The sequence below is a fragment of the Oncorhynchus mykiss genome, chromosome 28, assembly GCF_013265735.2.
Source record: "Oncorhynchus mykiss isolate Arlee chromosome 28, USDA_OmykA_1.1, whole genome shotgun sequence".
Taxonomy (NCBI): Eukaryota; Metazoa; Chordata; class Actinopteri; order Salmoniformes; family Salmonidae; genus Oncorhynchus; species Oncorhynchus mykiss.
Window position 1 is genome coordinate 32,798,015 of NC_048592.1, and position 18,762 is coordinate 32,816,776.

Here is an 18,762-nt window from a genome sequence, read left to right on the forward strand (position 1 = left end):
GTCAACTGTTGATGTGTGTTGTGTTTGACACATTTGTTAGTGAATTGATTTGGTGTAAAACCAATAAAGGCATATAAAAGCACACACACACATGTCTAATTATATCTCTTTTATAGATCCAAGCCATGACATTTTCTACATGAATCCATGTCCATTGTATACTGTACATTCTATTGATTTGACTGCCATTGACTACCAGTAGTTTGCTGCTTTAAATGAATAGAGGATCAATATCAAATGTTTTGCTGATCAACTGTTTCATCAACCTTCCCATTATTATGTTCAACATGTATTTTTCATTTCTTTTGAATAATTCAGAATGACTGTCTGAATCTTGTCAGACAGCCTCCTATCCTAAGATGGTGGGCCTCCTTTCCTCTCTGCTCCCCTACTAACCCCCTGTGTTATGAGACAGATTCCATATCATGAACCAAATGTAAAAGCACATTTATCAAACACATCATGATCTTGATTGGTGGCCAACGTGGGAAGTCCTCTCTTCCAGGGGATTTGCTGCAGCTTTGGGTTTGTTGCATTGATTCACCAGGCCTGTGAAGAGAATACACAACCTTGTTGAAGTTACATAAGAGGAGAGAGACTCACCACAACTAATGTCAGTATTTATGGGACTGGCCTCACCATTTCTTGATTCTATTCATGTATATCTGACACTGACAAAACCTCCATTGAAGTTTGCTTGAGCTTAATACCTGTGCAGAGATCCATAAACACTTACCAAATATTAGTTTAGCTGGTAACCTAAATGGGATGACATTGTAGTTAATATTTAGTCTCTTATGAGGCTTACAGTAGCATTTTCAGTAACTGGCATGTACAACTATTGTAACTTAAAGACAATATGATTTCACACTTGACAAAAAACCTGTGTAGAATGTGTTTCAGTTGATTATATTCTCTATCCTACTGTTGCATTAGACTTACAACTGCGTACGGTTAAATATCCTCCCTGACATTCAACATCTGCAACAAGACGACGACCCCTGTAATCCGTTTGTTTACAGTTCCATGTCTGACGTCCTTCCTTTACAAACATATCCTGTGTAAGATCCAGCCAATATTTAACCCTTTTTTCCAGTTTGCAGCCCACTTTGTAAAAAGAGAATGAATATATAAGTGTTAATGAAGGTTTATACATTGAGTTTGTGATAATATATTTTATAGGGACTCATTTACAGTCGACTTTAAACATAATAAACTAAACTAAATTATAAACAATTGATAAACAAAGAAAACATTGTGTTAAAATACTGTATATTCTGTTTTTTTGTGTTGTGTGTAGTTCATCATACATACATGTACATCTGCCAATTTCCCCTCGTCCATTCTGACATCGAACATCAGCAACAAGACGTCGTTCATAATAATCAGTTACTTTACAGAGAAATGTCTGACTCTCTCCTTCCTTCACAAACATATCTTTTGTAAGATCCAGCATGTCAAATGTCATTTTGTCAATGGTACAGGGAGCTGGTATATAAAGAGTTGATATAAGAGTGTTAACGAAGGTTGATATATTATGAGACAAGACAATTAGGTGTGTGATGGTATCTTGCTAATTTTAGCAAGTGATTAATTGACTTACCTTTACAAATGGGGAGCTCTGACCACGTTTGATCATTATGACACATCACTTGCTCTGGGCCCACAAGTTTATAATAGTTAATGCATGTGAAGGTCAGTGCCATTCGATTTCTGTCAGAGTCACTGATAAAATCCCCATTATCAACTGTTGGCTTCTCTCCACACCTATCAACTGAACAACACATACAGCTCTTCAGGATTACAAAAATAATGCTCATATTGTTCTGAGACATTTCAGGTCATAATCCAGGCCACTTCCAGGTGAAAGGAATTGTGGTAAAAATGTACTTTAAGCATCCATGTATAATGCATTATGATGCAGCTATAATGCATTATAAGATGTGTCATTAGCATATTCGACCCCTGGATGTCTCTTGTAATCATGTCATAATTATCTGGACTAAATATCAGCCAGCTGAAAATTGCATATAGAGACATAACAGTCCCACCGTTACGCTGCCAGCGTGATTCAGGACTTCTAACCCCTTTTAAAACAAAGTGTATTTGAGCTACAGACTTCTGGGATGGACCATTGGATTTTTCTTCTGCTTCCATTGGTACCAACCTGTGTGATTAACGAGGGCGGAGCTAGAGTGGTGTCTGTGAGACAAGGGTGGATCCCAAAAGGGCCTTTTTTACAAAAACCTCTGTAGAGTCCGAATGGTTTGAGCTACAAACTATTAAAATCTATCTATGAACATGCACGTGTAACATGTTCTGCTTTATGACCTCACAAGCTACACAAGAGTCATTAGAAGATAAAGTGTTCTTCTACATAGAAGATCATAGAAAATCCCAGGACATAGTGTCTATAATACTGTAATAAGCTGACATAGTTTGTGTCACAATCTCCACACAGTTGTCACTCATTTTCTAATGAGCAAACATTTTCTGTACTACAGAGTTCAAATAAATTCATTTTTATCAGGTTTTCCTATGCGCACCTTATTGTTTTTTTGACATTTGTTAATAAAACTAATGAATGCAAATGTTTATGTCAAATTATTTTGTGTTCTACTTGTAACCCTGGTTGTTCTAAAAATAAAATGGTAAAACACTTCACTGTGAGGTGAAATATAAGGGCTGGACTTGCAGATAAATGAAAGTCAGATAAATAAAAAGCCAATTTTTGCTTGGGTCTCAGTGCTGATGGGGTTAAAGTCTCGTTATAACACAATATAAAGGCTTGTTACAAATTATAAAGCATCACACTTGGAAGATTTAAGTAAGTGTTCCTGGACTAGCTTCTGTTTGGTTCACTAAATAAGATTATAATATTAAGTCTAATGCTGAAAAGCGGAAAACAGAAAGCTTGAATTACCAGGTAAAAATGGACCACCAGGTTGTGGTCTGGCAGAGGGTCTGACATTGGGTGAGGCCTCATCACCTGTTGGAGACAGTTACAGCAGATATCTGTAAAAATGAAGCTGCTATGAGACATTAGACATTGGAAACCACAAGACATAATAAATATATTGATTCTACAGCTGTTTTTTCCGTCATTTACTTTTTCTGCATTCGTTTTTGGATTGAGGCCATGAAACTTAGGAGTCTGATCAATCTGTATCGTGGAAATGCAGCATTACAGCCTGATGAAATTTAAAGGCAATGTTCCTGCTTTAGCGAAGACTACATTCACGGTAAACTCTGCATATGTCGACTCAATCGGAAATTACCTTTAAATTTGTAACGTGCAGCTGGCCCCGAACAGATCGGCACGTTTTGCTCTTCATTGTAATCAGAGGGCTGATATTAATATTATACATGCCAGTCTCTATTGGCTGAGAGTTGAGGAAAGACTGACTGCATCACTTCTTCTTTTATTAAGAAACATTAAGGTGTTGAAAATCCCTAATTGTTTCCATAGTCAACGTACACACAACTCTTACACACACACTTATACCACCAGGGGTATTTCACAGTCCCAAATCCAGAACAAATTCAACAAAATGTACAGTATTATATAGAGCCCTTATTGCATGGAACCTCCTTCCTTCTCATATTGCTCAAATAAACAGCAAACCTGGTTTCAAAAAACAGATAAAGCAACACCTCGAGGCACAACGCCTATTTGACCCAGATAGTTTGTGTGTATGTATTGATATGTAGGCTACGTGTGCCTTTTTAAAACATTCATGTAGTTCTGTCCTTGAGCCGTTTTTGTCTATTGATGTTCTGTATCATGTCGTTCTGTATTATGTATCATGTTTTGTGTTGGACCCCAGGAAGAGTAGCTGCTGCTTTTACAACAACTAATGGGGATCCTAATAAAATACCAACAAAATAATTAATCAACTAATGGGGATCCTAATAAAATACCAACAAAATAATTAATCAACTAATGGGGATCCTAATAAAATACCAACAAAATAATTAATCAACTAATGGGGATCCTAATAAAATACCAACAAAATAATTACCAAAAACCTGTAACGTTTCAGCAATCCAGGTCTCTTACAAATAACATTGTAAATTTACACTATATATTTAATGAATTAACCTGTGTATTTAATTAATGAATTATACTGCTCCGTTTTCTACCAAGTTGGATCTCCTGCACCTGACTTCCCTGCCACCAGGACGCACCCTTACACTCTGTTCAATCAATATCAGGGAAATGCAGAGTTACAGCCTGATTGAAATGTAAAGGCAATGTTACATGCATTTGTCAGCTCAATCAGAAATCTGCTTTCCATTTGTAATGCGCAACATGTAACGCTTTAGCAATTTAGTACTGCTCTCTTCAGTGACACAAAAATACAGGACAGATGTCAAATGCAGAAATCAGTTGGATCTTAAAGGGATAGTGTGAGATTTTAAGCCCTGCTTCTATTTACCCAAATCAAGATGAAGTAATGGATAAAAATGTTATGTCTCTGTGCACAATATGAAGGAAGTTAGAGGTAGTTTTGCGAGCCAATGCTAACTAGCGTTAGCACAGTGACTGGAAGTCTAACGGAACGGATAGCATGCTCAAGTTCATCTCACTCAGGGTAAGCAGGAAAAGGGCTTATTTGCCCAAATCTGGCGCAATCCCTTTAAGTCAGTACTCACTGCATGTGGGGGCTGAGGTCCATTCTCCTAAAAGGCAGACTACATCTGATTTCCCTTCCATTATGTAGGATCTTTTACATTTATACACCACTTTTGATCCATTACTAAAGTTGTTTTGATATTGTTGAACAACGGTTGCATGGTTCACTTGAGGAGGTGCATCACAAGAACGACTGGCTGTGAAGATACAGTACAAACAATGATTAGTAAAGAAATAAAGGACAACGAAGTACAAGAGATGATAGTACTGAACGTTGTTCACAACACAAGTGTATCATATGTCCTGTCACACCAACATCCCCTCTTTCCTGTACCGAAAGGGATAGTTTTCGGAGTTTTTACACCACTCTTACATAAGCCTCTTTGCTATAGATCAAGGTTAGAGCAGACAGTACTTACCCGTACACAGAGGAGTATCAGACCATCTACCATTCTCACATGTAATCATCCCCCACCAGCCTTCCATTGGTGTTTTCAGACCTTTATCACAGGCATAAGTCAAAGTCATGCCATCCTGGTACATGTTCTGCTCCGGGTCAACAAAGCCATTGTCCAGTTGGGGTCTTTGGCAGCCTTTTCCAGATTCTTGAGCTGGAAAATGACAGAAAATACATTTATTGTTATGCATCATCTGTCTGCACAATGACCTTTGTTCAACAAATACAGTGTATCTTGGATAAGGAATGTATAGATGAGTGTTTCTGCCCTGTACTAGGCCTTTTTATTAGTTACACGTTACACCACATATAGGCACTGCCGTAAGAAAAACATCCGTGCTCACAATTCCTTGAATAAAGAATACTAAACGCAATCTTCATTGAATGAATAGTTAGTGTTTATCAAAATGTCTTACCTTTAACACCGTAGGACCAGATGTGTAGTACAATAATGACAGACAGTGGTATTTCCTTCATTCTCTGTCCTCTGGTGTTACATGTACACTGAGAAATGAATTAACTGGAGTCTGAGTCTGAGTTGGGGATTTTTAAATTCAACCAAGGTAATTATTGTCAGGGGTGGATCTTAAACTTGTGCCTTTGGGCAGCACTGTGGAAAAATACAAGATGTCGCAATTAACAAAGGCTTTATTTACTGTGGAAAAAAAGTGAATGAATTAACATTTAATTATTGTCATTGTTCATATAATGAACTAAGGATTGTTTAAATCTGAAATTATGTGTTTAATTATTTTGGGCCAACCACTAGTTCCAAATATTTCTTATGTTCTGTAAATGTCTCACCAAAGTTATTAGTATTTGATCATTTTGAGACTGTTTCAGATGCATCCATGTTGAGAAATGTAAATGACTGATATCATTCAAGGAGACATGTTGATCTTTTGTTAACAATTTCTTTGAGGAAATGTCCATGATTAAGGTCCTGTGAAAAACTATGCATCCACACACAAATAATGTGGTGTTAAGATATGAACTAATCAATGGTTGACACCTGTGTAGTGCTGATGGAGAAATTTGATTTAAAGAGATATATACAGGCTATATAGAGGAGAGAGGCTATATACAGTAGAGAGGCTTTATACAGTAGAGAGGCTATATACAGTAGAGAGGCTATATACAGTAGTGAGGCTATATACAGTAGAGAGGCTATATACAGTAGAGAGGCTATATACAGTAGAGAGGCTATATACAGTAGAGAGGCTATATACAGTAGAGAGGCTATATAGAGTAGAGAGGCTATATACAGTAGAGAGGCTATATACAGTAGAGAAGCTATATAGAGTAGAGAGGCTATATACAGTAGAGAGGCTATATACAGTAGAGAGGCTATATACAGTAGAGAGGCTATATACAGTAGTGAGGCTATATACAGTAGAGAGGCTATATACAGTAGTGAGGCTATATAGAGTAGAGAGGCACTATACAGTAGAGAGGCTATATACAGTAGAGAAGCTATATACAGTAGAGAGGCTATATACAGTAGAGAAGCTATATACAGTAGAGAGGCTATATACAGTAGAGAGGCTATATACAGTAGAGAAGCTATATAGAGTAGAGAGGCTATATACAGTAGAGAGGCTATATAGAGTAGAGAGGCTATATACAGTAGAGAAGCTATATACAGTAGAGAGGCTATATACAGTAGAGAGGCTATATACAGTAGAGAAGCTATATACAGTAGAGAGGCTATATACAGTAGAGAGGCTATATACAGTAGAGAAGCTATATAGAGTAGAGAGGCTATATACAGTAGAGAGGCTATATACAGTAGTGAGGCTATATACAGTAGAGAGGCTATATACAGTAGAGAAGCTATATAGAGTAGAGAGGCTATATACAGTAGAGAGGCTATAACAGTAGAGAAGCTATATAGAGTAGAGAGGCTATATACAGTAGAGAGGCTATATACAGTAGAGAAGCTATATAGAGTAGAGAGGCTATATACAGTAGAGAGGCTATATACAGTAGAGAAGCTATATACAGTAGAGAGGCTATATACAGTAGAGAGGCTATATACAGTAGAGAGGCTATATACAGTAGAGAAGCTATATAGAGTAGAGAGGCTATATAGAGGCAACGGTTATTGGGGCTAATTGAGGTATTATGTACATGTAGGTGTGGTTAACGTGACTGTGTATACATGGTAAACAGAGAGTAGCAGCAGTGTAAACCTTCTTATATGGATTCCATATTGTCACACTGTCTTCATTATACTATTCAAACTATTCAGATATGTTTAATAGGCATTTCTGTCTTCTGTTCTACTGAATATGCTTCTGGATAGTTAGTTGTTGGTTAGTGTCAACTGTTGATGTGTGTTGTGTTTGACACATTTGTTAGTGAATTGATTTGGTGTAAAACCAATAAAGGCATATAAAAGCACACACACACACATGTCTAATTATATCTCTTTTATAGATCCAAGCCATGACATTTTCTACATGAATCCATGTCCATTGTATACTGTACATTCTATTGATTTGACTCCCATTGACTACCAGTAGTTTGCTGCTTTAAATGAATAGAGGATCAATATCAAATGTTTTGCTGATCAACTGTTTCATCAACCTTCCCATTATTATGTTCAACATGTATTTTTCATTTCTTTTGAATCATTCAGAATGACTGTCTGAATCTTGTCAGACAGCCTCCTATCCTAAGATGGTGGGCCTCCTTTCCTCTCTGCTCCCCTACTAACCCCCTGTGTTATGAGACAGATTCCATATCATGAACCAAATGTAAAAGCACATTTATCAAACACATCATGATCTTGATTGGTGGCCAACGTGGGAAGTCCTCTCTTCCAGGGGATTTGCTGCAGCTTTGGGTTTGTTGCATTGATTCACCAGGCCTGTGAAGAGAATACACAACCTTGTTGAAGTTACATAAGAGGAGAGAGACTCACCACAACTAATGTCAGTATTTATGGGACTGGCCTCACCATTTCTTGATTCTATTCATGTATATCTGACACTGACAAAACCTCCATTGAAGTTTGCTTGAGTTTAATACCTGTGCAGAGATCCATAAACACTTACCAAATATTAGTTTAGCTGGTAACCTAAATGGGATGACATTGTAGTTAATATTTAGTCTCTTATGAGGCTTACAGTAGCATTTTCAGTAACTGGCATGTACAACTATTGTAACTTAAAGACAATATGATTTCACACTTGACAAAAAACCTGTGTAGAATGTGTTTCAGTTGATTATATTCTCTATCCTACTGTTGCATTAGACTTACAACCGCTTGCGGTTAAATATCCTCCCTGACATTCAACATCTGCAACAAGACGACGACCAGTGTAATCCGTTTGTTTACAGTTCCATGTCTGACGTCCTTCCTTTACAAACATATCCTGTGTAAGATCCAGCCAATATTTAACCCTTTTTTCCAGTTTGCAGCCCACTTTGTAAAAAGAGAATGAATATATAAGTGTTAATGAAGGTTTATACATTGAGTTTGTGATAATATATTTTATAGGGACTCATTTACAGTCGACTTTAAACATAATAAACTAAACTAAATTATAAACAATTGATAAACAAAGAAAACATTGTGTTAAAATACTGTATATTCTGTTTTTTTGTGTTGTGTGTAGTTCATCATACATACATGTACATCTGCCAGTTTCCCCTCGTCCATTCTGACATTGAACATCAGCAACAAGACGTCGTTCATAATAATCAGTTACTTTACAGAGAAATGTCTGACTCTCTCCTTCCTTCACAAACATATCTTTTGTAAGATCCAGCATGTCAAATGTCATTTTGTCAATGGTACAGGGAGCTGGTATATAAAGAGTTGATATAAGAGTGTTAACGAAGGTTGATATATTATGAGACAAGACAATTAGGTGTGTGATGGTATCTTGCTAATTTTAGCAAGTGATTAATTGACTTACCTTTACAAATGGGGAGCTCTGACCACGTTTGATCATTATGACACATCACTTGCTCTGGGCCCACAAGTTTATAATAGTTAATGCATGTGAAGGTCAGTGCCATTCGATTTCTGTCAGAGTCACTGATAAAATCCCCATTATCAACTGTTGGCTTCTCTCCACACCTATCAACTGAACAACACATACAGCTCTTCAGGATTACAAAAATAATGCTCATATTGTTCTGAGACATTTCAGGTCATAATCCAGGCCACTTCCAGGTGAAAGGAATTGTGGTAAAAATGTACTTTAAGCATCCATGTATAATGCATTATGATGCAGCTATAATGCATTATAAGATGTGTCATTAGCATATTCGACCCCTGGATGTCCCCTGGATTTTGTGTTCTACTTGTAACCCTGGTTGTTCTAAAAATAAAATGGTAAAACACTTCACTGTGAGGTGAAATATAAGGGCTGGACATGCAGATAAATGAAAGTCAGATAAATAAAAAGCCCATTTTTGCTGGGGTCTCAGCACTGATGGGGTTAAAGTCTCGTTATAACACAATATAAAGGCTTGTTACAAATTATAAAGCATCACACTTGGACAATTTAAGTTGGTGTTCCTGGACTAGCTTCTGTTTGGTTCACTAAATAAGATTATAATATTAAGTCTAATGCTGAAAAGTGGAAAACAGAAAGGTTGAATTACCAGGTAAAAATGGACCACCAGGTTGTGGTCTGGCAGAGGGTCTGACATTGAGTGAGGCCTCATCACCTGTTGGAGACAGTTACAGCAGATATCTGTAAAAATGAAGCTGCTATGAGACATTAGACATTGGAAACCACAAGACATAATAAATATATTGATTCTACAGCTGTTTTTTCCGTCATTTACTTTTTCTGCATTCGTTTTTGGATTGAGGCCATGAAACTTAGGAGTCTGATCAATCTGTATCGTGGAAATGCAGCATTACAGCCTGATGAAATTTAAAGGCTATGTTCCTGTTTTAGCGAAGACTACATTCACGGTAAACTCTGCATATGTCGACTCAATCGGAAATTACCTTTAAATTTGTAACGTGCAGCTGGCCACGAACCGATCGGCACGTTTTGCTCTTCATTGTAATCAGAGGGCTGATATCAATATTATACATGCCAGTCTCTATTGGCTGAGAGTTGAGGAAAGACTGACTGCATCACTTCTTCTTTTATTAAGAAACATTAAGGTGTTGAAAATCCCAAATTGTTTCCATAGTCAACGTACACACAACTCTTACACACACACTTATACCACCAGGGGTATTTCACAGTCCCAAATCCAGAACAAATTCAACAAAATGTACAGTATTATATAGAGCCCTTATTGCATGGAACCTCCTTCCTTCTCATATTGCTCAAATAAACAGAAAACCTGGTTTCAAAAAACAGATAAAGCAACACCTCGAGGCACAACACCTATTTGACCCAGATAGTTTGTGTGTATGTATTGATATGTAGGCTACGTGTGCCTTTTTAAAACATTCATGTAGTTCTGTCCTTGAGACGTTTTTGTCTATTGATGTTCTGTATCATGTCGTTCTGTATTATGTATCATGTTTTGTGTTGGACCCCCAGGAAGAGTAGCTGCTGCTTTTACAACAACTAATGGGGATCCTAATAAAATACCAACAAAATAATTAATCAACTAATGGGGATCCTAATAAAATACCAACAAAATAATTAATCAACTAATGGGGATCCTAATAAAATACCAACAAAATAATTACCAAAAACCTGTAACGTTTCAGCGATCCAGGTCTCTTACAAATAACATTGTAAATTCACACTATGTATTTAATTAATTAACCTGCTAAGACTTAGTTACAGCAGAATATTGTGGCATTACGGCAAAAGGTCTAATCAATGCCAGGTTTGTTACAATATTTATGACTGGCTGAACTAAACTGAGGAAGGAATTAGGATATTTTTTTATGGAATTTCTCATTTGGATTCAGATTACCGCTAGATGTGCTGTGGCCCCCTCCGCTAGATGTGCTGTGGCCCCCTCCGCTAGATGTGCTGTGGCCCCCTCCGCTAGATGTGCGGTGGTCCCCTCCGCTAGATGTGCCGCCATTTCCTCTGTCACTCGAAGTACTGCTGCCTCCATCACCTGTTCCACACATGACATGATTAATAACAATAATATTACATGATTAATAACAATAATATTACATGATTAATAACATTAGCTTGAAGGCTGTTCCTACAAACTATACAGTTTTGGCCTCAACTGATGTCAATGACCCAATGTTCATAGATTCATCAGTCTGGGGTGTTTAAGGAATATCAGGGGGCACAATTTGTGCAATGTAAAACATCTTATAGAAATGTCACTCACAAAACAAGAAACCCGCAGGTTTGTTTAGCTCGTTTGGCCAGTTACATTGTTCAATATTGCTATTTCCAGTTTATTGCCATTTGGGTAAACAAAGCTGTTCTTGCCTAAGATACAAAATGACTGGTCACTTTTACCTGTGCTGGCCCTCTCTGTGGGGGATGGAGTTTGAACTATTGAGAGGGAGGCAGGAAACAAATATCAATGATTTATTCAGAAGAGTTCAGAAGATAAAACAACCAAGGAAACAGGAGTCACACTATAAAATGATGTCTCTAATGTCAGGACTTCACTTACTGCATTTGGGACTTATGGTCCAATCTCCAGATTGGCAAACGCTTGAGTCAGTTCCTTCATAAGTATATGAATCCCGACATTTATAATTTATCTTAGAGCCTTCTTGAAACTTCTCCTGATATTCATGAGTGATAACTGCATTGGTCACAAGAGGAGGTTGTCCACACGAGACCTCTTTTTCTGTAAAGAACCAAGACAGTGGAAACACAGACACTAATACATGTTGCTATGTACAGCGTCTTTCCCATGCGGAACACTGACACGTGCTGCTTTGACTGACAGTCACTGAATGTTTAACAACATGAAGGAGAATACAGTGACTAAATGCCACCCTCTGTGGTGAAAGATGTGTAAAAATACAGAATGTAATGTTGAATTAAATTTCATCAAAAAGTCCTCGTTATGCCATCGTTATCCTATCACATGGTAGAGTAAAACAAGGGTTTTATACAGAGACAACTCTGAGAACACACTCACCTTCACAAAGTGGTAATTTTGTCCAAGTCCCATTCTCACACTTAGCTGTGATAGGGCCCTCAATTTCATATGTTCCATCACATTCAAACCAAACTACTTTTCCATTGGGATACCATCCTTTCACCTCAGGGGTTTTCACTTTAGCATTAGGGTTATCTGGAGCAATGCAGTCGTTCTCATCTGAATAACAAAAACAAAAAACTATAAACATCTTATTGAATGAGGGAGAAAAGCTAGAGTGAGTTTTGAACCAAACAGCATGTCTGTATTTATCTTAAGGTAGACAAAGTAGATGGACTAGTCTATTATCTGTGCCATAAAGATGTATAGACCTTTTCCACTGTCAGGTTTTACCCCGGTGCTTGACCCAAAGTCTCAGGATTTAGTGTTTACAAAGCTGAAGCCTAAGGGCGGCCCAGATGGCCATATACACTAAATCAGGGCTGCCAAAGGACAACTGGGGACTTGGGGCAGGGTTTGGATACGTATTGTGATAGCATGTGATGTAGTTGGGAGAGTCCCTTTCAGGAGAGTTCTTGATAGTACTAGTGACCTAGTGCAATTAGGCTGTTGTACAAGAAGTTCCCTACACATTATGAAAAGAAAGCTTAAACAAAGTCATCAACAGTGTTTCCATCTTCACCTGAACAGAAAACGTGTTAATAAGCAATACAAGATTGTTGGTGACTTCCCAGTACAACATGCAGGTATTAACAGTGAGCAGTACACACTGTACTCTATGAGGACAGCAGGAACTCTAAAAGTCTACCTAAATCTCTAACACCAAATGTTCTCATAATTCATTCATGATACATTTTTTTTTTTTTAAAGAATGCTCAAATCACTTACCTATGCACTGAGGTGTGTTGGACCATTTTCTGTTCTCACACTTAACCATCGCCCACCACCCCTCAACCGCAGGTTTCCAACCTTTATCGCAGGCATAGTAAAGTTCCGTGCCGTGCCGGTACGTCTCTTCATCCGAGCCAAAATAACCTTGTTTCAGTTTTAGTTTCTGGCAGCTTTGTTTGGAATCTTGCGCTGAAATGGAGTAACCTTGGCCTAATTATCACAGGAACAGTAAAGCGGATAACAACCATTTCAGATGACTTTATTGCCGTTTGAATTGTGGTGTTGTGATGCATAAATACATCACAATCCAAAAGTGTACGACTTTTCAAAAACCTACTGCAGACGAGTTCATCAGAAAGGGACACTTTTGTATTGTGAATTGTATTTCAGTGTTTGTAAGGTGTTTTAGACATCATTTCAGAACTGTGAACTGTGAACTGTGAACTGTGCCCTATGGTGATAGTGACCAAACACAACATGACAATCAAATACCCAAGTAAGCAAAACACATATCCAAAATCTGTCTTGGGGATTCGACCACAACCAAGGTGGGAGAAAACGTTATGTTCAGTTGCATGTTGAATGAAACATCCCTTTAACAATTCCACTGCTTGTGAAATGACCCTGAACATCCATCATCACCAATGAAAGGCCTTTACCCTGTAATGATCACATGTAATGGAATGGCAGTAAAGATGCCATCCACTTAGAAATGTATGAAATGTGAGGCTCACATCTGTAATAGCCCATAGACAACGTGGGAGCATAAGGTCCACTTGGTTATTTTAATCAAAATTGCCAACAAAATGAAATCAACTTTTTGTAAAATGAGAAGTGAACAATGCCACGTAACAGAAGCTCTTACCGTGTACTGTGCCGAGACACCAAATCAATAGAACAAAAAACAAACATTTTGGTTCACCCATTTCCCTACAAAATAGATAACCCCATGCGACTCTGACAAATGCTTACTGCCGAATAAAGTCAACTGGATTTCACAAATAGCTTAGGTCAGCTGTGTGCAAGTTAATCATTGCCTAGGGCAGTTCCAAACTCTAGAGTTTTCAAATAGGCTATGTACTTTTTGGTGCATCTGACTGTGTTTGTTTTGAACAGTAAGGGGTGTAACTGACTTCAATTGAACTGTCTTATAAATAATGCTTCATTATGTGTGAATAAAGATGACTGTTTAGAACTCAGAGATGTCAATAAAGTTGACTGTTTTGAACTCAGAGATGTCAATAAAGCTAACTGTTTTGAACTCAGAGATGTGAATAAAGCTGACTGTTTTGAACACAGAGATGTCAATAAAGCTGACTGTTTTGAACTCAGAGATGTGAAGAAAGCTGACTGTTTTGAACACAGAGATGTCAATAAAGCTGACTGTTTTGAACTCAGAGATGTGAAGAAAGCTGACTGTTTTGAACACAGAGATGTCAATAAAGCTGACTGTTTTGAACTCAGAGATGTGAAGAAAGCTGACTGTTTTGAACACAGAGATGTCAATAAAGCTGACTGTTTTGAACTCAGAGATGTGAAGAAAGCTGACTGTTTTGAACACAGAGATGTGAAGAAAGCTGGCTGTTTTGAACACAGAGATGTGTGTCAAACAGATGTATTCGAGCCTGTCTTATGTAAAGTGTTGGAGAAAGTCCTAGCAGAACAGATAATGTCATATCTGGATAAGCATCAGTACTTGCACCAGGAACAATTTGGATTCAGACCAACATACTCCACTGAAACAGCAAGCTGTGTCCTACTGCAGAACATCAAGAAATCACTGGATGAGGGAAATGTGGTCGGGGCAGTCTTCCTTGACCTGAAAAAGGACTTTGACATAATGAATCACAGGGTACTGCTCTCCAAACTCCATACGTTCAATTTATCAGACAAAGCCATTAGCTGGTTTGGTTTACATCTTGGAAAACCGTGGACAATGTGTGGTCATCAATAACACTAAATCCACATTTCATGGGACACCAGAGGAAACTGCAGGGTCCCTCTATGAAAAACCTCTATAGGAGCTCCTTCTCATATAGAGGAGCACATTCATGGAACACTTTATCAGAAGAACATTAACTGCTGAAACTGGTTAATACATTCAGAAGAAACACCAAAAACCGGTTGCTATAGCAATCACAATCATGAACTGCTGCGTGTAACTCTATGTTGTAAATATTAGGGATACATACAGTATGAGATTTGATTTTGTGCATATAATTGTGATAATGTACCGATCTGTGATTTTATGTGATTTGTCATTGATTATGTATTTATTTATGTCCCTTTGTGTCAATTAGAACCCAAGGGGACAGGTGTTGAAAATGACCATGTGCTAGAAACGACTGTTTGTTCCATGTGTTAGTGTGTTTGTTTGTATTTATCCAAGTGGAGGCTGCTGGGGGGGAGGACGGCTCTTAATAATGGCTGGAATGGAGTGAATGGAATGGCATCAAACACATGTTTTCGATACCATTCTATTCAGTCTATTTCTGGACATTATTATGAACCGTCCTCCCCCCAGCAGCCTCCACTGATCCAAATCAACCAAATAATAATGTAGTGCCTTCAGAAAGTATTCACACCCCTTGACTTTTTCCACATTTTGATTCAAATGGATTTAATTGTCTTTTTTTGTGTGTGTCAACGATCTACGCAAAATACTTTGTAATGTCAAAGTGGAAGTAAAATTTGAACAATTGTAAAACATTTCTGAAAAATAGAACACTAATATACTGTATCGTGATTAGATAAGTATTCACCCCCCTGAGTCAATACACGTTAGAATCCCCTTTGGCAGCGATTACAGCTGCGAGTCTTTCTGGGTAAGCCTCTAAAGGCATTATAGACCTGGATTGTGTAACATTTGCCCATTATTCATTTCAAAATTCTTCCATGTGTTGTATTGGATTTGCCCCAAACATAACACTTTGTATTCAGGACAAAAAGTGAATTGCTTTGTCACATTTTTTGCAATATTACTTTAGTGCCTTGTTGCAAACAGGGTGCATGTTTTGGAATATTTGTATTCTGTACAGGATTCCTTCTTTTTACTCTGTCAATTAGGTTATTATTGTGGAGTAACTACAATGTTGTTAATCCATCCTCAACTTTCTACATTCACAGCCATTAAACTCTGTTTTAACTGGTATCCTTCCTCTCCGGCAACTAAGTTAGGTAGGACGCCTGTATCTTTGTAGAGACTGGGTGTATTGATACACCATCCAAAGTGTAATTAATAACTTCATCACGCTCAAAGGGATATTCAATGTCTGCTTTTTTTTTACCCATCTACCAATAGGTTCCCTTCCTTGTGAGGCACTGGAAAACCTTCCTGGTCTTTGTGGTTGAATCTGTGTTTGAAATTCACTGCTCAACTGAGGGACCAGATAATTGTATGTGTGGAGTACAGAGATGAGGTAGTCATTCAAAATCTTGTAAAACACAATTATTGCAGACAGAGTCAGTCCATGCAACTTATTATGTGACTTTTCTAAGCAAATTATTACTCCTGAACTTATTTAGGCTTGCCATAACAGAGGTTGAATACTTGTTGACTCGAGACATTTCAGCTTTTCCTTTTTTATTAATTTGTCAAAAGAAATGTATCCAATTAAATCCATATTAAATGCAGGCTTAAACACACAAAAATGTGGGAAAAGTCAAGGGGTGTGAATACTTTCTGAAGGCACTGTATATATTGAAATCATCATTAATCATCATCACCAATGAACCAATGACTCCAGTGACTGCAATGTGCGCTTCAGATGTTGCGGACACTGATACCCACGCAAAGCGTCTCAAGACGTTATAGAATGATGCAATTGGACTTTGGGTGTAGTCGCACATGCACGGCCAAGGATGCTCAAAAATGGGACGATTTTGAATAATTAGCCTATAGCTGCTTCCTTGTTTTCCAAATAATGTAACATCATTTGTGTGATGTATGCAGTCTTTTCGAGCGTTTGGAGTGAGAAGACACACCTTTTGTGCACTCGGAGTACAACAATTGTTCTAAAATACAGTCATAAAAGTGTACATTTCAGATTTGGAGAACTATGGTTGATTTGGAGAGCGAAGTACCCCCTCTTCCCCCGAAGTATAGATTCAGAGACTTACTCCTCGGGGACCAGAACTTACAAAATGATGAGAGGTAGGTTCAGTTTGTTTGACATCATGTTAACTACAATTATTTTTAAAAATGACGTGGTTAAACATTGTTGTAGCTAGTAGAAAATGTAAGGTTCGTGGAATAAAAAATTAAAAAACATTTTTACTTTTTCAATACAATAGTAGATTTTGTGTTTTTCAAAGTGCAGTTGGAGAGGGGAAGAGAATGACTATGCTAGTGGTGCACCCCTTAGAACAAATGTATCTGTGGGGGTTACATTTGTATAAAGACCTAGAGTGTCATGGTGCTGGCATAAGAAGGGAATGAGACTATGATCGGCATACAGCAGTAGTTGATAGTCCAGGGTCAAAGTTTATTTAGAGTTTGTACCTGTGGAATCTTTGCACTTGTGTAGCCCTTTCTTGTCATGTGTGTAATGTTATTCATAATTGAATCATTAATAAACATTATTTGTTTTAAACCGCAGAAAATCTGGTGTTTCTATATCAAATGGTTTTGTTATATTTCAGTCTTTTGCGATCTATATAAAGTGTAATATTGGGATGCAAACTCAAAACTGAATACATTTAAACTCTATATCTGACATGGTACATGTGTCTTATTTTTTGTAAGCCCATAACCATGTGTGTGAGGTGTATACTTTTGTTTCCAAGGTAGATTTGTTTAAGACCACCAAGAATCACTCTGTGTGACCCTGATTTAATTTAATGTTAATACTGCAGTAAAATGTTAATACTTCAGTAAAATGTTAACACTGCAGTAAAATGTTAATACCCAGCCATGCTCCAAAACTTTGTAAATATGACATTATTCATTTTATTTACAGAAACAATTTATATCTATTGTTTCCCCAAGGGTGCAAGTAGAATTTTACGCCAAATGAAAGTACTTTCAAAGAGATACTTAAACTGTTCTTCATCAAAAACCAAAGATCAAGTAAGTCATCTTTTTTTAAACGTGTAACGTTAGTCACAGTCGAACTACGCTATAATCTGTGCCTAAATCTTATTTGTACTTTTTTTAAGAGGGAAAAATACACCTTTTGCATCAGTAACAAATAGCATTGGTTATAACTGTTGAACCTGTTATAACTAAGGGACCCAGATGTTCTCCTGGTCAAGTCACATGGTGAGGAAGTGCTCCTGACCCTAAGTACGACATTATAACCTCTCTGTCTCTCTGTCTCCCAGGCCTGAGAAGACGAGTGTTCGACTTCTCCATGAAGGTCCTGAGCTGTATCCTATACATGTGTCGTGTGTTGACAGACGACCCATCCATAGGACATGGCTGGTAAGGACATTCATTCCATGTGTCGTAGGTGCATTTACATACCACGTGGAGTTCAATGAATTGTCACAGAAATGTAGCTTTTTATAACTCCAATAGAAGAAAAAAGGGATAACTCGAAGAGAATGTAGAAGTATCAGTCATTAGCAGTACTAAACCATGCCACGTCAATTCTCAAAGACAATGATTCTAACACTTATATTTCTATGCCTGGAAACAGAGGTAGTGAATGCACTGAACATGTTGAAAATGTTAGAATCCACTGTCAGTCAAGGACATCATAACCATGTCTGTGTGGTGATGTGGGAAAGAAAACACTGTTGCATCTAGTGGCTGACT

General features: G+C 37.6%; 3 protein-coding genes across 5 annotated transcripts in view; 1 reads left to right on the forward strand and 2 right to left on the reverse strand.

Annotated features, from left to right (window-relative positions):
* Positions 1-94: 94 nt before the first annotated feature.
* On the reverse strand, positions 95-5,663 carry LOC110509016 (coagulation factor XIII B chain). Its single transcript, XM_036966228.1, has 9 exons — positions 5,510-5,663; positions 5,056-5,247; positions 4,657-4,833; positions 2,924-2,989; positions 1,604-1,774; positions 1,315-1,488; positions 943-1,107; positions 737-759; positions 95-549 (listed from the first exon to the last, which is right to left on the reverse strand). Exons 1-8 carry the CDS (start codon positions 5,568-5,570, stop codon positions 743-745), a joined length of 1,023 nt encoding a protein of 340 aa, XP_036822123.1. The 5' UTR covers positions 5,571-5,663; the 3' UTR covers positions 95-549; positions 737-742.
* A 1,847-nt stretch (positions 5,664-7,510) lies between these two features.
* Positions 7,511-14,010, reverse strand: LOC110509015 (complement factor H). Of its 3 annotated transcripts, none has more exons than XM_036966231.1 (12): positions 13,870-14,010; positions 13,002-13,193; positions 12,153-12,332; positions 11,676-11,855; positions 11,516-11,551; positions 11,004-11,153; positions 9,714-9,779; positions 9,020-9,190; positions 8,731-8,904; positions 8,359-8,523; positions 8,153-8,175; positions 7,511-7,965 (listed from the first exon to the last, which is right to left on the reverse strand). In XM_036966231.1, exons 1-11 carry the CDS (start codon positions 13,928-13,930, stop codon positions 8,159-8,161), a joined length of 1,392 nt encoding a protein of 463 aa, XP_036822126.1. In that variant the 5' UTR covers positions 13,931-14,010; the 3' UTR covers positions 7,511-7,965; positions 8,153-8,158. The 3 variants fall into 3 exon arrangements, with proteins under 3 accessions (XP_036822126.1, XP_036822127.1, XP_036822125.1); XM_036966232.1 differs by having other exon boundaries at positions 11,028-11,153; positions 13,002-13,214; positions 13,870-13,996; XM_036966230.1 differs by having other exon boundaries at positions 13,002-13,214; positions 13,870-13,996.
* A 2,679-nt stretch (positions 14,011-16,689) lies between these two features.
* Positions 16,690-18,762, forward strand: part of LOC110508224 (potassium channel subfamily T member 2) — a 21,735-nt gene continuing 19,662 nt past the window's right edge. Inside the window, 4 exon segments of the mRNA XM_036966336.1 lie at positions 16,690-17,157; positions 17,992-18,013; positions 18,015-18,072; positions 18,327-18,429. Coding sequence (XP_036822231.1) covers positions 17,063-17,157; positions 17,992-18,013; positions 18,015-18,072; positions 18,327-18,429 — 278 coding nt within the window. The 5' untranslated portion in view covers positions 16,690-17,062.

Bases quoted from the DNA above. Each gene is read 5' to 3' on its own strand.
- LOC110509016 (XM_036966228.1), bottom strand. From the start codon at position 5,570: ATGAAGGAAATACCACTGTCTGTCATTATTGTACTACACATCTGGTCC. The intron at 2,990-4,656 runs GTGAGTACTGAC...TGTCTCCAACAG, and splicing joins GACCTCAGCCCCCACATGCA to GTGATGAGGCCTCACCCAAT. The intron at 1,108-1,314 runs GTATGTATGATG...CTTTTTACAAAG, and splicing joins GGAAATTGGCAGATGTACAT to TGGGCTGCAAACTGGAAAAA.
- LOC110509015 (XM_036966230.1), bottom strand. From the start codon at position 13,930: ATGGGTGAACCAAAATGTTTGTTTTTTGTTCTATTGATTTGGTGTCTC. The intron at 11,856-12,152 runs GTGAGTGTGTTC...GGTTCTTTACAG, and splicing joins AAAATTACCACTTTGTGAAG to AAAAAGAGGTCTCGTGTGGA. The intron at 8,905-9,019 runs GTAAGTCAATTA...TTTATATACCAG, and splicing joins AGAGCTCCCCATTTGTAAAG to CTCCCTGTACCATTGACAAA.